Source organism: Neovison vison, chromosome 8 (genome assembly GCF_020171115.1).
Source record: "Neovison vison isolate M4711 chromosome 8, ASM_NN_V1, whole genome shotgun sequence".
NCBI classification, from domain to species: Eukaryota; Metazoa; Chordata; class Mammalia; order Carnivora; family Mustelidae; genus Neogale; species Neogale vison.
This window is the reverse complement of record NC_058098.1, coordinates 13,239,310-13,255,857: the sequence shown is the minus strand read 5'-3', so window position 1 is coordinate 13,255,857 and position 16,548 is coordinate 13,239,310. Positions and strand designations below refer to the sequence as shown.

Below are 16,548 nucleotides of genomic sequence, written 5' to 3'. Positions count from 1 at the left end.
TAAGTCAACAGACATTCCAGAGCCATCTATTACATACACAAGTACTGTGGAGAACATAAATGCTTGAAAGGCAGGCTCCCTCCCCTCTAGGAGCTTCTAATCTGGCTTCCAGTCTAGAGGGACCCCCACCCCCCCCCAAACACAGAGAGACCGCTGATGCTTCCAAGCAATAAAGTGCCACAGGAGGCAGCAGACGGGGAGGGGAGGGCAATCAGAGGAGACTTCCTGGATGAGGCGATGCCTGAGGTCAGCCTTAGGGAAAGCATGTCGGGAGGCAGTGTGAAGGCAGGCAGCACGGGGAAGAGGGAGGGAGGCAAGAGGCACAGAAGCAGGACGTGAGTGCCTGGTGGGAAGGGCTCAGTCCGCAGCAGAAAAGTTTGTGTTGGACATGTGCGTGGGACACTCTGCGTCCTGACACTAGGACCCTGACGTGTGCTGAAAAGGGAACACGGGGCAAACTCAGGAGAATCACTGCCCTTGCAAACTGCCCTACCACCTGCACCACGAGTCTGCAGGCAGCCACAACAGAGCAGATGCTGGGGAGAATTGGCAGAACCCTTCTGGACCTCTAACTGGCCAATCTGAAACACTGTGCCGTGAGAGGCTATTCTTCCGTTGCACAAACAAGGCCAAGGTCAAGCAGCTGCCAACAGCAGCCAGGATCCAACTTCGGCTTCGTCCGGGCAGTGACCCCATACAAAGAGTCAACAGTGACGGTGGAGACCAACACCACCTGTGCGAGCAAACCGAAGCACGTACCTAATTGTGCTTTGCAACTCTCTATGGTCTTGTCGAGATTGAGCTGGAACCTGCTCCGGATCTGCCGCTTGGGCGAGATGAGGGGAACAGGCGCCGTCTGCTGCTGGACCGACTCGCTCAGCTCCTTCAGGTCCATCTCCGCCTTGCTCCGATCTGAAAGACACGGTCACAGCCCCGTCAGGCAGGCGCTGGGCGGAGGACTAGGCAACGCTTATCGCTTAGCTTCCTTCTCGTAAACATGCGCTCTAGAACACGGCAGGGAGAGAAACCTCCAACCTTCTCACTGTCTGTCCCAGCAACATCATCTGCTCGACGACGGGCTGACTTGGGAGATAATAGCCCGAGAACACATTTGGCAGGTTTACCCAGTCTACTGAACAGTCGCCTGGGTGGCTTTCAATATTTAAAATGCACAATCCCAGCCAGATGGTTGTCTGCGGAACGCCGCGTCATCAGGGAGCTCCGAAGCCAAAGGTTACAGTAATATATTCAATCTCAGTATCAGCAGATAAAGTCACACCAAGTCTGGCCAGAGTGTACTTCTTACCTCCAGGCCCAGATCAGAGAGGGCTTGTACCCAAGGGATGTGGACCGCCTCCCCCACCACGCCTGCCCCAGAGCGCGCGCACACATGGAACTAGAGGCCCAGTTCCTCGTTTACCGCGGAGACTTCACTTTTTGTTCCTAGCTTATCTAGACAGGAGCTCAAGTCAGAAAAGAAGGGCATGTGTCGGATGGGCAGACCTCCCGCTTTTGGGCCAGGCATCCATCTTTAGACAGATGAACAGATTAGCCCTGGATATTCAACCTGTGTCTTCTCCCTCAGATACAGTGAGAGCTCCTGGCCTTAGTCCCAGGCAAAGGCCTCTGACGGAGGACTCAAGGCCAGGGGTCCAGCCACCCTCCCCACTTCTGCCACGGGCTCCTTATAGGACCAAGTGGAACAGATTCCAAGGGTCTGTGAGCTAGCATGGCTTGAATTCCTTCCCCACTTCCTCCAAAAGCCCCTGAAACAGAAGAAAGGGACAAAATGAAGGTGTCTGCACAGGCCGAGAAAGCAATGAGACCTCACAGACCTCACAATGAGACCTGCCTGCCACCCTCTGGTGTGCCCCCTCCCTCTCCCACCGACCCCAAGCAGAGAACGTGGCGCACACGCCCTGCCCTGGCCGATCCCAGAAAAAAACTGGACCCCGTGTGGCATCCATCAAGGACAAAGATGAGAAGCCACCTTTGAGCTGCTGCCACCACCTGGGAACTCCCTCTTGGACATCCTCCATCTCCCTGCTCTCCCCTCCACGAACGCCACCTTGCTCCAGCAGGCCAGGGTATGGTCTGAAAGCTAGACCACCAGGGCTGCTCAAAACCTTCCTTCTCTGCTCGTTTCCATTTTCCACCATGACCCACGCACCTTCCCCTTCACCCAGGAATGGGGCCGTCTCTCACCCTGCACACCCAGAGATTTGTTCCTTTAAAGCGACCGGAGAGAGGCAGCTTCCCAAGGCTCCAGCCAGCCCAATGTCAGCTAACCAGAGCAACAAACGGCTCCAAGTTGATTTTATCACCATAATGAGGTCCTGAGCAAGGTAGGATTAGGAAGGGCCCTTTCCCAAAAACATACTGGGAGGCAGGGGAGCCCTCAGGGAGGTTCCGGGTGGGAGTTGCTCACAGCAAGCAGATACCATCCTTGTCCTGCAAGACAGGGCTTCATATCCAGCTACAAATGAGTGTGTACGTGTGCGTGGGCATCCGTGTGCACGTGTGTGTGCAGGACCGGCCATGCTCACAGAGAGGATGGGATGAAGGCACAGGGGGAAAACCTTCATGCAAATTAACCTAAGAAGCATCTCAAAAAGAGAAGGCACAAGCCAAACAGAAATAAAACAGTAACTGGGGGGGGGGGGTGAGTAGAGGAGGAGGAAGAGAAAAAAGAAACCCCCGATTCAAGAGCAGTACTGGCAGGACTTAAGGTTCCAACAGTTGAGCTGTGGATGTGACAGGAAAGGGGGGAAGGCGGGGGGAAGGCTGTCTCCTAACTTCCGCTTTCAGAAATGAGAAAGTGGGCAGGATTCCTAAGGGAAAAGGCAGCCTTTCAAGTATAAAGTTGTCAAAGAAAAAATCTCACAAAACCACATTCCCTCAGTGTCCTCAAGAACGTTCCACAAGCCAGTGACCAAAAAAACACCATCTACGCTTCGAGGAGTCAGCCAAGTTTTTCTATAAAACGCCAAAGTGACCTGGGCTCTGCGGGCCACGCAGGCTCTGCTGCCCAAGTGGCCCTACATGATGTGTTAACAAACTGAGGACACCCTGTTCCAATAAAACTTTATTTACAAAAACAGCTGGAGGCCAGATTTGGTCCAAAGGCTGTAAAAAAATCTGCCATTCCCTCTTGCGATGTTAATTGCAATCTTATCTGCACAATGAAACCACCTATGGAGCTCTAAAAAGAAAAAAAGCCTTGGTCTCCCCCCCCCCAATGTGAATTAACTGGCCTGGGGGGAAGGTCTGGACACTGGCCCTCTCCAGACCCGAGGCCAGGCTGGTTCATTCCGTTGAGCCCTTGAGTCCGTGACTCTTGATCTCAGGATCATGAGTTCAAGCCTCACACTGGGCAGGGAGCCTACTTAAAAATAATAATTAAATTTTTTTTCAAAAAGTAACCCAGATGAAAAAAAAAAAAGTAACCCAGATGATTCTAACTGGCAGCTAAGGCTGAGAAGCCCTGTATTAGTCCAATCGTCTATGTGAGTTTAAAAAAAAAATCCTCCTGGGGTGCCTGGATGGCTCAGTCAGTTAAGGCTCAGGTCATGATCTCAGGGTTAGGAGATCGAGCTCTCTCTCCAATAAATAAATAAATAAATCTTTAAGAAAAAAGAAAACTCATCCTGATTTGCCTTAACCTTTGTATCTCCGTGTTAACCTTCTAAACCTAGGGCTCATTAAGAGACCTACAGCTCGCCAGAACACTCCTGCGTGTGCGTAACTGTATGCCGAACGGTAAACACAATCTTTTAACTTTAGCCTAAAAAGGCTGCCCTCGGAAATACTCATCATCAGGAGGAATGAAAAGAAGGCAAAGCACCTCCTTTTACAGTGAAGGTTTCTCTGGTCAATAAGCCACAGTAATGTTTATCCTAACAAGAACCCACCAAAAGCCAGGAAGGGCCTGGGATCAGGTCCCTGGGAGCAGACCTTCAGGAGTTTAGCCAAATCTAATTAACTTTCTCGAATTTTCAACTTTTCCCTCGCCTCCACAGGGAGAAAAGAAGAGCCTCTCTTTCTTGTTTAGCTAATAGTGGCTTATCGGGACTTCTTCCGCCCCTGCCCTTCTGTATCAGGAATATCTTCAGAATCCACCTTTGCTGCCAACATTTTGAACTTTTCAGCTGATACGAAGACAGCTTGGGCTATAAATGGAAACCAGGGTGAAAAAAATACCAAGGCTAGAGAAAGAGACATGATCTTACATTTCTGGAGGGAGCATGTATCAGAAGCATTCCTTCAGAGGGCAATTTGGCAGTATCTCTCAAAACGTCAACCACCCACGGCCTCTGACCGGAGATTCTACTTCTAGGAATTCATCCTATGGCTATGCTCCCACATGGGGTAAAAGGCTCTTCACTGCAGCTATTTTCAACAGCAAAACAGCCGAGAGCCAATAAATAAGTCAACACTTCACCTTGAGGCGGAACAAAATACTGCTGCTTACATGAAAACCCTATCGGATCTTTATGTGCTGTTCTGGAAAAGCCACCCTGTTTAATGAGAACAAAGGTGACAACTGGAGGGACACATGAGAACTGGTGTGGGGGAGGAGAGAAGGATATGGAACACAGATCGGAATATGTGTGTTCTTGGGATTTCTCAGTGTTGGCACTATTGGTATTTGGGGCTGGATAAGTCTTTGTGCGCGCGGGTAGGGAAGTGGGGAGCTGGCGGGGGAGGGGCATCCTGCGCATTGTAGGCTGGTCAGCGCTTTCCTGGCCTCACCCACCAGATGCCAGCAGCACCCATATCCCAGTTGTGACCATAAGAATGTCTCAAGGGCCGCCTCCAGACGGCTCCCGTGCTGCTTACTCTTGATCTCTACACCTTATTACTGAAAATAACACCTCCACAGATGGCCAAACGTCCCCCTAGCAGATAAAAATCACCCCGGTTGAAAACTCCTGGTATACATATAGAAGAACTCTTCAAGAGGACTGAGAAGAGGTGACTGTGGTCCTTTGCTGAGTGAGGTACAGAGATGTGACCAGGTTACAGACAAACTGGGTTTTCATTAAACATCTTCTGTCCTCTTAAATTTCTCTTACCATGTGCCTCCATGACTTAAAAAAAGAAACTCTTTATAAATATAAAAAAAGAAAAATATAAGCATATCTTTTTCAACTGAAAAAAAAAATTGATTTCTTAGGGTGCCTGGATGGCTCAGTTCGGTAAGTGTTCCTCTCTTCATCTGGGCTCAGGTCATGATCTCAGGGTCTGGGCTCTGGGCTGCTTGGGATTCTCCCTATCCCTTTCCCTCTGCACCCTCCACCAAGACAGACAGACAGAAAGAAAGGGAAGGCAGGGATGGCAGAAAGGAAGGAGGGAAGGAAGAAAGAAAAAAAGAGAGATTTCCTTTGTTCCAAAGGGCTAGGTGACTATAACGGATGGACTTCCAGGAGCTACAAAATGGTGGCTCCTTCAAGGGAACAGTACCGTCCAGGCCAGAGACCCTGGTAAATATCTCTTCTCAATCAACGCCAAGCAGAGTTGTCCTCACGTCACCCACTGGAAGAGTGGGGAAAGGAAAATCAAGACAATCTGTGGAAAACCTGGGTCTCGAACACATGCTCTCTAGGGATACCTGACTTCAAGGTATCACGTTCTCCAGAGAAAGGCAGGCGACCTCGTGACAGCCGAGGGAATCAGCAAGCAGCAGCGTGCCGGGTCTGACAACTTCCCGTTGCTGTCAGCATCTCTCACTGAGCACCAGACACATGTGTGTCACCAAAAGGATCACTCAACTGCTATGTTTGTTCAGCCCAAAGCAAACACCCTGCGTGATACAGAGGAGACAAGATTCCCGGAGACACAGACGGGAGTCTGGAAGATGAAAAGAATCAGGCCTTCCTCGTCTTGTTCTTACTGATGACTTATTTTCCATACAGTCACAGAAAGGCTCTGCTCCGTATTTCAGAGCCGCCAGGAGCCCTGAGACAGCCAATGAGGGCCCGGTGTCTCAGCAAATGGGCGACAACAGCCTCTGCAGAAGCTCTCCCCTTTGTCATGCACCAAAATTAAGTCTAAGAATCATGTACGCAGCTGATGACCCATGGGCTGGGCTTCAGTATTCTGGGTTGGACTTCCCTGTTGTGACTAAAAAGAGTTCTCATTTTTAATGCAATTGATTACCGATTTTTAAACACGAGTGTTCATATAAAAATCTGCACTGCTGTGTTTTCTTGAAAACTCAGCGTCTGACAACACAGGTTCAACTAGTAGGAGCTGCATCTTTCAAAAAAGCAATCTGTCCTCCACAGGAGTGCCCATTCGAAATCCTCACCCTACCCCCCACCCCCCGCCCGCCCCACAGCTAGGCCAACGTAGCCAAAGGCACGAGAAGCCATGTCCGGGGCCCACCAGGTTCCAGACACAGCCCTGTCTTGCAGCATGGCAGCTCACGTATCGTGGCTGAGAGCACAAACTACAAAGCAGACAGGCCTGAGTCCACAGGCCAAACATGACAGCGAACCACAGTATCCTGGCAGAGCAGCTAACTTTGCTTCTCTGTGCCTCAGTTTCTACTGCACTAAAATGGGACTGTTATCTACCTTGGAGACTGCTGGAGACTGCTGTGGTTTTTTCAATAGTTTTAATTTACAGAGAGTAAAATCCGGGGGGAAATACAGTTGTAGGAGCTTGAACACCTAACTATAGGTGTGTGTCACCAGTGTCATTGGTCAAGACCTCCCTGACCCCCACCCCATGCCCCCTACCCCGCCTTTTAAAAAAAATCACTCAGGATTTCCAGCTCTCTAATTTGGGTCTTTTCCAGTCTTTTTTTTTTTTTTTAAATGAAATACCGTTTTGTTAGATATAATAATGTCAGAATCCCCAGCACAGTCTCATTTCTATCTGCTTAAAGTAGTTATACAGATACCAGACATGAAAAAAAGAGCCCCATGGGATGCTGGAATGGCTCAGCATCCATACAGTCACAGAAAGGGGCTGTAACCATCCACCAGCCTTCTGCTGGGTTAAGTGGGTTAAGTGTCTGACTCTTGATCTCAGTTCAGGTCTTGATCTCAGGGTCATGAGTTCAAGCCCTACACTGGGCTCCATGCTGAGTGTGGAGCCTACTTAAAAAGAAAAAAGAAAAAAAAAGAAAGAAAGAAAGAAAAGTAGCCCCATACAAAGCATCGGCCCCAACCCGGGCAAGCTCTTGAGGATTATTTAGAACTTCCCTCCACTGTCTGATCCTTCTACTCAGCCACGACACTTTCCACTGGTCCCTCTCTGATCTTCTTCCCATTAGGAAACTGAAATGCTGGCCCATAAAACACCCGCATTTCCAATGTTTTTGTTCCCACTGACAAACAAGGCAAGTGTCCTAGAACAGAAGGAGCTGGGGGCAGGGGTGGGCGGGCATCTGCACAGGAGGGTCCCACCAGGCCCACCCAGTGGCACACACAATGAGAAGAAATTCTTCACCACCACCACCAAGGATAGGTCAAACTGAAAGACACCCCCCCCAACCCCGCCATCACAAGGATGTCCAAGACGGCCTGGCTTAGGGAAGCTAAGTGGCCACACATGACTGGCAGAGAGAAGCGTGACCATGAGAACTACCTCTGCACACTGTTCCTTTTCAGGGTGTGGAGGTGGAGGGAGGGTGTGAAAAAGCAAACCACAGGGCTGAGATCAACGAATGTTCCCCAGGGGCGCAAGTGGGTCCGCTTTGGTGCAAGTGAGCAATGTGCACCAGCCCATCTGAGCTGGAGCCCCGAAAGTTACCATTCTGCCTGCCGGACGACATCCGGGCTGCACTAACAGGGGAGCCAGGGTAGACCAGGTTCTGAGCTCCACAGACACACAAGCTTCCTCCAGCCCGGCCACCTACTGGCTCTGGATCCTGGACACCTGCAGCCTCCCCCCAGACCCCCGTCTCTCCATCTGGAAGGGCACTGAGCACTGCAGGACAAGATCAACTGGGAGAGTACTGGCCTCCAGAGGCTGTGAATTCACATGTGAGCACCACTGCACACAGGAAGCTGCCCTCCCTCGCTTCCCAAAACCCTGGGCTCTGAGTCTCCCTTCCCGGCTATGACAACCAAAAATGTCTCCAGACTTTGCCAAGTGTCCCCTGGGAGGGGAGTGAGGGAACGACCCGGAGGAAGACAACTGCATAGGCTATCCTCAACACAGCACCCAGAATGGTCCTTCAAAAACGCTCAGTCAGCTCACATCCCTCCGATGCGCCAACAGCCCCACACCAGGGTCCTTGCCAGGGGCCACAGGGGCCACAGGGGCCACAGGGTCCACAGGGCTGATGGACCTCAGCTCCTCACCTTTCCCCCACTCACCCACTGGGACAACCACCTGGGCCTCCTCATCAGCATCCCTTACCCTAAGGCCTATAAATCTCGAGTTACTCCTTCGAGGCTTTCCTCCCGATACAGGGATGGCTGGTTTTTCTTGCCATGCCAATCTAGGGTTAAATACCACCTCAAGTCAGCTCAGCGGGCAGCCTGTGAGATGGGAGCCAGCTTCTCCCTCTCCCACTCCTCCTGTCTTCCTTCTCTAGCTGTCTGTCAAATAAATAAACAAAATCTTTGACAAAATACATACATTACATACCACCTTGCGGACACCTTCCCGAACCACTGCCTCTTCCAAACCACACCCAACCTACCTCTCACTCTCCTTAACACATTAGCACACTTGACCTTCTCTCACAGGGGGAACTGTCCTATTTACCTTATCTCTCTCTCTCTTTCTAGAACCCAGCGCTGTGTGAGAGAGGGGCCTTCTCTCGCAACCCAGGGCCCTCACTCACCACTCCCTGCCCTGTCCCTGAAACAGCACACAGCATGTAATTCTCAATAAAAATCAACGATCATGATGGAATGAATCAATAAAATAACTTCACAAATGGATATTTAGCATTTCCGGTGATAATTTTTCTGAAAACTTTCGCCTGAGGTAGTGATTTAAAAAAAAAAAAAAAAAAAAACCGGGGGCGCCTGGGTGGCTCAGTGAGTTAAAAAGTCTCTGCCTTCAGCTCAGGTCATGATATCAGTGTCTTGGGATCGAGCCCCGCATCGGGCTCTCTGCTAAGTGGGGAGCCTGCTTCTGCCTATCTCTCTGTCAAATAAACAAACAGGGGCGCCTGGGTGGCTCAGTGGGTTAAGCCGCTGCCTTCAGCTCAGGTCATGATCTCAGGGTCCTGGGATCGAGTCCCGCATCGGGCTCTCTGCTCGGCGGGGAGCCTGCTTCCCTCTCTCTCTCTCTCTGCCTGCCTCTCCGTCTACTTGTGGTTTCTCTCTGTTAATTAAATAAATAAAATCTTTTTAAAAAATAAAAAATAAACAAATAAAATCTTTAAAAAAGAGAAAACAAACAAACAAATGAACTCCAGTGGGGGTGGGGGGACAACCTACTAAGTCTGGGTTAAAGACCAGCATTTTTTTAAAAATTGTAAGAGAATTTTTAAAAAAATGCATCAGAATACACTGCACATAGAAAAAGGAAATACTATTCATAAAACTTTATATACATCGTGTGTGTGTGCATAAAACATTAAAAGGGCGCCTGGGTGGCTCAGAGGGGTAAGCCTCTGCCTTCAGCTCAGGTCATGACCTCAGGATCCTGGGATCGAGCCCCACATCGGGCTCTTTGCTCAGGAGGGAGCCTGCTTCCTCCTCTCTCTGCCTCCTTGTGATCTCTGTCTGTCAAATACATAAGTAAAATCTTAAAAAAAAAAAAAAAAAAAACATTAAACATATACATACACACACAGGAACCCGAGTGACTAGTCGGTTAAGCGTTAAACTCTTGATTTCAGCTCAGGTCATGATCTCAGGATCTTAAGATCCAGCCTCTTGAGAGCCTCCATGCTCTATGCGGAGTCTGCTTGAGATTCTCTCTCTGCCCTCTGACCCTCCCTGCGCTCCTGTGCACGCAATCTCTCTCTCTCAAATAAACACATCTTTCAAAAAACACATATCTAAGAACCAGGTTACTGTGGTCAAGGACATGAAATGGCTGTGAACACTAGCCTAAGGTACCTCGAGATGAAACAACTCTGCATGTCAGCAAGCCCCAGGAAATCCCTTACTCGCTCCTCTTCCCAAACTCTCTGCATCTTTGGCCAGTTTATACCTTTTATGTATTTTGCAGAGAGAGAGGAGTTCGGAGTTCAAGAACCACACGCAAAAGAGGACATCACAACCTGCAAGACTATTAAAAACTGTTGCAGAGAGAGATTTCCAAAAATTCCCACTGACCCAAGTTAAGATTCAGGATGCTTCCAGTGCTGGAGGTTTTGTCCGTTTTCGTGGTGATGGGTGTTGATGCTTGAGGGGAGAAAGTTTTCGGGCTGCCAGATAAACTCCCCGCTTGTCCCGTCTTCGCAGAGGCTGGCGAAGCTGGAAAAGGATGTTCATTGTTACAAAACGGATTTACAAATAAACAAATCAAACTTGTGTGCACAGGGGGAGAGGAGAGGAATCATATTTGATTTCAACAAGCCCTCACGCAAGCACCACAGACGAGGCGCAGCAGGAAGGGCTGACCGTTCATGTCAAGGGTCACAAGCTTTAACCCAATGTGAAACCGTTAGAGCTGCGACGGAAGAAGGCCTCCCCTTTCCCGGTCATTCTGTTCAACACAAAACTCTAAGACAAATCGGCTAAGCTGCCACTGAAATTGGTTTGGCCCATTCACGGTGTAAATCTCAAAATAAACATGGATTACACCAGCCCCCAGCACAGGTCCAGTGGCAGAGACCGGAGCCAGGCCTACAAACAGCAAGCCGTCCGTTTGGGGGAGCTGCACAGGCCAGCTCGCACAGTGACTGCACCTGCCAGAAGCCAAGTCGACCCCTTGGGAGATCTCTGGCTTCCCACGTCTAAGGTTCTGTGATGCTGAATGAAGCCAAACCCGGCACCAGACAGAGTGAGCTGGGCAATTACCTCCTTCCTTACTATGTTCCAAACTTTTACAGGAGGAGAGAGAATCCTACCTAAGCCCGAGTCTTTTAAAAATACCTTGTAACTACCAACATATGGACTCCCTGGGCCTCACCCACTGAGCTGGGGGTAGGACAGAACCCAAACCATGTGACAAAATGTGTTCAGTGTTCAGATGGGCTGTGCCTCCTGGAGATCCTGGAGATCATGCCCCTTGGCCTCAAGAGTCCGTCGTTTCTGCTACTGTCCTGTTACTAAATTCACACCAGACTACCAAATGGCCAGCCTTCCTCAGATGCACAAGAACCACGGATTTTGCAGTGCTCTGATCCTTAGGAGAAGCTGTGGATGGCAAAGGGGTCACAAATCAGGACATCCTGAGGATTTCAAAAGAGCTCGGACACTGCTGAACGCTTGCGTCGGTTTGCTCACCTGCCACGTGGGCGGGTACTGAGAATGAGGATCCGACGGGTGAGACTCATGTACCCATCCAGCTCTAGTGCCGGGCCTTGACAACGCGACCGTTAATGTAACAGGGAGGGAAAGAGCAGATACAGACAGAGATGGCCACAAGCATGCATCGGGAGCCAGACACTGGGCTTTAAGTCCAACTCTGCAGCTGACCTGCGGGGTGTCCTTGGGGCAGTTACCTGATGTCTGTCAATCGTCTTTCCTCCTGGCCTCAAAGAGGCACACTGATGTATAATACAAAAGGATAGGTCAAAGTCCCTACCTCACCAAGTTGTAAGGATCAAATAAATTCATCATCTACCCAATGCCAGGCATCGGCTAAGTACTATATTATTATTATTTGCTGTCTGTGTAGTAGTATTTTCTATTTTCCCATAAACCTCAAGGGCTTTGGTTTCAATCATCTGAACAAGTAGTTTTTGGCCACGGGTGCTTGTGCCATACAGGATGCACCAGGTAATGTCTGCAGACATTTTTGGCTGTCACCACTGGGGGAGGGGAGGGTGCCACAGGCATCGAACAGATGGTGAACAGAGATGCTGCTCAGCATCCTATAAAGCACAGCCCCCCAAAACAAATAATTCTCTTTGGTCCCAAAGGTCAGGAGTGCTGAGTGATAAATCCACCAAGAGGTGAAGCAGGGTTGTCTCCAGGAACCCTTCTCCTCATCTTGCAAATGAGAAGGGCAGGTAGTCCTTAGCAAAGGATCAATCAACACTTGAAATTTCGAGAATTAAATTTTTTGGAATACTAAATTAAGTTCGTTTTGCTGAAAGGATGGACAAACACGGTAAGGACGGACAAGTTCTGTCCAATGAGAGCGGCACTCGCTGTTACTACCGCTGTTACTAGCCCTGTTACCAGTCACTGGTACCCGAACAACAAGCAGAACTTAAGCACTTGGCACACCAAAAAAACAAAACCAGAAATGGGAATCATCAAAGGTAAAGGCATTTCGAAAGGCGTGAGCATGTGAGCAACAAAATAGATAGTTTTCTTTATTTCTCATTCACTTATATTCTACCTGCTTCCTTTCCAAAGAGATTTGCAGTTCCCTCCCTGGGAGGATGGGAGATCAGGGCCTCGAACACTGCATTCTCCCACACAAACTAGCCACCACGGGGAGCGGGAGGGTCCTCTACCAACCAAACCCCTGTGCACAACTTCAAGGCACCCTGACCAGAGCGCCTAACCAGAAAGGGTGAGCCGTAACAAAAAAACCCACGGGCTGTCCCACACAGAAAGAACTGTGAGGCCACAGTTCCCAGCTTAATAATAACTGCTCCCGTGGAAAGAATTAAGGAAGGCAGGATGCGGGACGCCTTGGTGGCTCAGTTGGTTGGGCAGCTGCCTTCTGCTCAGGTCATGAACTCAGTGTCCCACACATTGGGATCCTAGCTTGGCGGGAAACCTGCTTCTCCCTCTGCCTCTGCCTGCCACTCTGTCTGCCTGTGCTCGCTCTCTCTCTCAGACAAATAAATAAATAAAATCTTTAAATAATAATAATAATAAAACAGAAAGGCAGGATGCCTGGCTGGCTCAGTCGGAGGAGCATCTGACTCTTGATCTTGGAGTCTAAGCCTGTATCTATATTGGGTATAGAGATTACTCTTAAAAAATAAAATCAAATGGGGGGGGGTTTGAGGAAGGAGGGAGAAGCCAGCAGGTGGTCTAGCAGAGCCCTGCCCTACTTGTGGTCCTGCAGAATTCAGCAAGCACAGAGACAAAGCTGTTTTTTTTTTTTTTGCAATCCGGTAGTTAAAACATAACTGGAACAAGACTTTAATTTCACAGAAACATAAAGTTTCCTCTGTTAATAAAACTTAAATATTGAAGGTTTTTTAAAGAAATATGTCCTAATTTTTTTTTCCCCCAATTTCAACCCAGCAGTTAGACAAGGCAGGTCTGGTTCACTCTCCCCCCAGGCAGCAAAGGTCAGGGCCCCCCTCACAGACATCTGGGAGAAAAATGACTCATGTAATTGGGAAAGGAACAGCACTGGGGTCACCCAGCATCACAGGGTCCCACACTGCAGAACTCTCCTCGTGGAAAGCGATGGTCCGTGCCCACAGCTGAGAACCACACACCCCTCCTCCCCAATTTGTGAAACACCATGTACCTGCCTAAACCTCCCCATATCGATTAATGCTACGACCACTCACCTAGATGTTCAAGGCCAAACACGTCTACCCTGCCTCAATTCCTCCCTTGCTCTCCTGCCTCAACTTCCTCCACTCCTCACCAAGGCCTCTGAAGACCACTTCCAAAATACAAGCCCCAGCTCCCCGCCGGCCTCCCTGCCCACTGCTATCAGACACGTGCACACATTCTCAATGGGACAATACGGTCCCCAAACAGCAGAAAGTGGCTCTTGGTCGGGGGAGGGGAGTGAAAAAACTCTTACTCTTTATACGTATGAAACAGACACATGCAGTACATAAACAGACCTGCAGTATTTTCAAATTTCCTGACGGTTTCCCCTAGGTACACACCCCCAGACCAACAACGAGTACTCAACTCCCGGGGTACAAATGCTACTGCAGCACTATTCACAACAGTTCCAAGGTGGAAACAACTGAATGCCCACCAACATACTGACTCACCGGTGTCCACAGTAGCCCGTTACTGAGCCATGAAAAGAAATGAGGTTCTCAGGGAGCCTGGGTGGCTCAGCGGGTTAAGTCTCTGCCTTCGGCTCAGGTCGTGATCTCAGGGTCGTGGGATTGAGTCCCGCATTGGGCGCTCTGCTCGGCGGGGAGCCTGCTTCCCCTCTCTCTCTGCCTGCCTCTCTGCCTACTTGAGATCTCTCTCTGTCAAATAAATAAATAAAATCTTTAAAAAAAAAAAGATGGGGCGCACTGGCCTCAGGGAGCCTGAGGGCTCAGTGGATTAAAGCCTCTGCCTTCAGCTCAGGTCATGGTCCCGGGGTCCTGGGATCAAGCCCCGCGTCGGGCTCTCTGCTCGGCGGGGAGCCTGCTTCCTCCCCTCTCTCTCTGCCTGCCTCTCCGCCTACTTGTGATTTCTGTCTGTCTTATGAATAAATAAAATCTTAAAAAAAAAAAAAAAAAAGAAATGAGGTTCGGATGCGTGTTGCGATGGGGAGGACCCCGGAAACACACCCTCAGTGAAAGGAGCCAGACACAAAGGCCACATTTTGTACGATTTCCCTTAACTGAAGTATCCAGAACTTAACTGAACTTCATATGGCAAATCCGTATGAACAGAATGCAGACTGAGGGTCTCCAAGGGCAAGTGAGCAGGGGAGGGGGGGGCGGGCGGTGGGGCTTCGTTAACAGCATTTTATATGGGAGTGACATACATGTTTGGAACTAGAGAACAGTGGCAGTTGCACAATACTGTGAATGCACTGAACGCCAATGAGTCCTACACTTTAAAATGGTTAATTTTAGGTCATGTGAATTTCACCTCTGTTTAGGAAAAAAGTCACAGGAGGATGGATAGGAAAACATGTCTAAAACGGTTCCTTACAGGATCGTAATGAAAGAGCTGGCTGATAAATACTGCCTCTGCCCATCATTTCCCACCAAGACCTGTAAGAGCTTCCCATGGGTCCCCCGCCTCCTGCCACAACTTCTCTCTCCAGCAGCTGTCTGCAGAGCAGCCGGCCATACCACTCATCCACCTAGAACAGCCCAGAGGCGTGGGGAACCTGGCTGGCTCAGGTAGAACTGACCACACCAACTCTTGATCGTGGGGTTGGGAGTTTGAGCCCCATGCTGAGTGTAGAAGGTTACTTAAAAATAAAACCTCTTTCAAAAAATAAATAAATAGGGACGCCTAGATGGCTCAGTTGGTTAAGCAGCTGCCTTCGGCTCAGGTCATGATCCCAGCGTTGTGGGATCAAGTCCCACATCGGGCTCCTTGCTCAGCAGGAAGCCTGCTTCTCCCTCAAACACCACTCTCAGGGGCCTCCCCAAGCAGCCCCATCCAAGGGTTGAGGTCAAGATGCCTCTTGTTTACCATTTCCCCGTGGCCACGAGAACATCAGCTCCAGGGGAGCAGGGGCCCTGCCTGGCACCTAGGAGGCCACCTGGTGTCCGAGACATTGACAGAATGAGCAGATACATGAGTTAAGGGAAGACAGCGCTGTCCCCCGTTCCTCTCCTGATCACCGACATGTCGAGCAATTAAAAAAAACAATACTGGCAACCAAAGGGAAATCTTCATAAAAAGACATCAGTTTAAATAATCTCAATATTATTTGCTATTTAAAACAAGGTGTGCTAAGAGAATGACTGATGAACAATCCAAAGAAGAGACATATATGCGGGGCTCGATCCCAGCACCCTGAGATCAGGACCTCAGCCGAGGGCAGACGCTTAACCCACTGAGGGGATAAATGAAACATGACCTTTTCTCTCCTTTTCTTTTTGTTCTAAAGATTTTATTTATTCATTTGTCAGAGAAAGAGCACAAGCAGGGGAGCAACAGGCAGAGCAGGCACAGGAAGAAGCAGACTCCCCGCCAAGCAGGGAGCCCGATGCGTGACTCGATCCCAGTATCCTGGGATCAGGACCTGAGCTGAAGGCAGATGCTTAACAGCCTGAGCCAACCAGGCTTCCCTGACCTTTTCTTTTACATCTGGTTTTGTTTGTTTGTTAAGATTTTATTTATTTATTTGAGAAAGAAAGAGAGCATGAGAGGGGGGAGGTCAGAGGGAGAAGGGGACTCCCTGCCGAGCAGGGAGCCTGATGTGGGACATGATCCTGGAACTCCAGGATCATGACCTGAGCCCAAAGCAGTCGCTTAACCAACTGAGCCACCCAGGTGCCCTCCTTCACATCTTTTGATACTGCTTTAATCCTGCTGGGTTTTATTTTATCTTAATTTTAACCATGTAGTGTCACCATTATCCTCCCCAAAAAAAACAAAAAAATCAGCTAAAGACCTTTAGATTATGGGTCATTTCGTGCTTTTAAAACTACTTTTAGGGGCATATAGGTGACTCAGTTGGTTAAGCGGCTGCCTTCAGCTCAGGCTGTGATCCTGAGGTCCTGGGATAGTGCCCCCCATTGGGCTCCCTTCTCAGCAGAGACCCACTTCTCCCTCTCCCTCTGCCTACCTGTGCTCTCTCTTTCCCTCTGTCAAATAAATAAATAAAATCTTGGTGGGGGGGAGG

At 49.5% G+C, this 16,548-nt stretch overlaps 1 protein-coding gene across 13 annotated transcripts in view; it reads right to left on the bottom strand.

Annotated features, from left to right (window-relative positions):
• Positions 1-16,548, bottom strand: part of ZMYND8 (zinc finger MYND-type containing 8) — a 139,054-nt gene that overhangs the window by 31,346 nt on the left and 91,160 nt on the right. For all 13 annotated transcript variants that reach the window (XM_044262901.1, XM_044262895.1, XM_044262892.1 and 10 more), the window contains 2 exons: positions 10,254-10,394; positions 760-912 (listed from right to left, as the gene is read on the bottom strand). In XM_044262901.1, the coding sequence (XP_044118836.1) occupies positions 760-912; positions 10,254-10,394 (294 nt within the window). The remainder of the gene's footprint in view (positions 1-759; positions 913-10,253; positions 10,395-16,548) is intronic.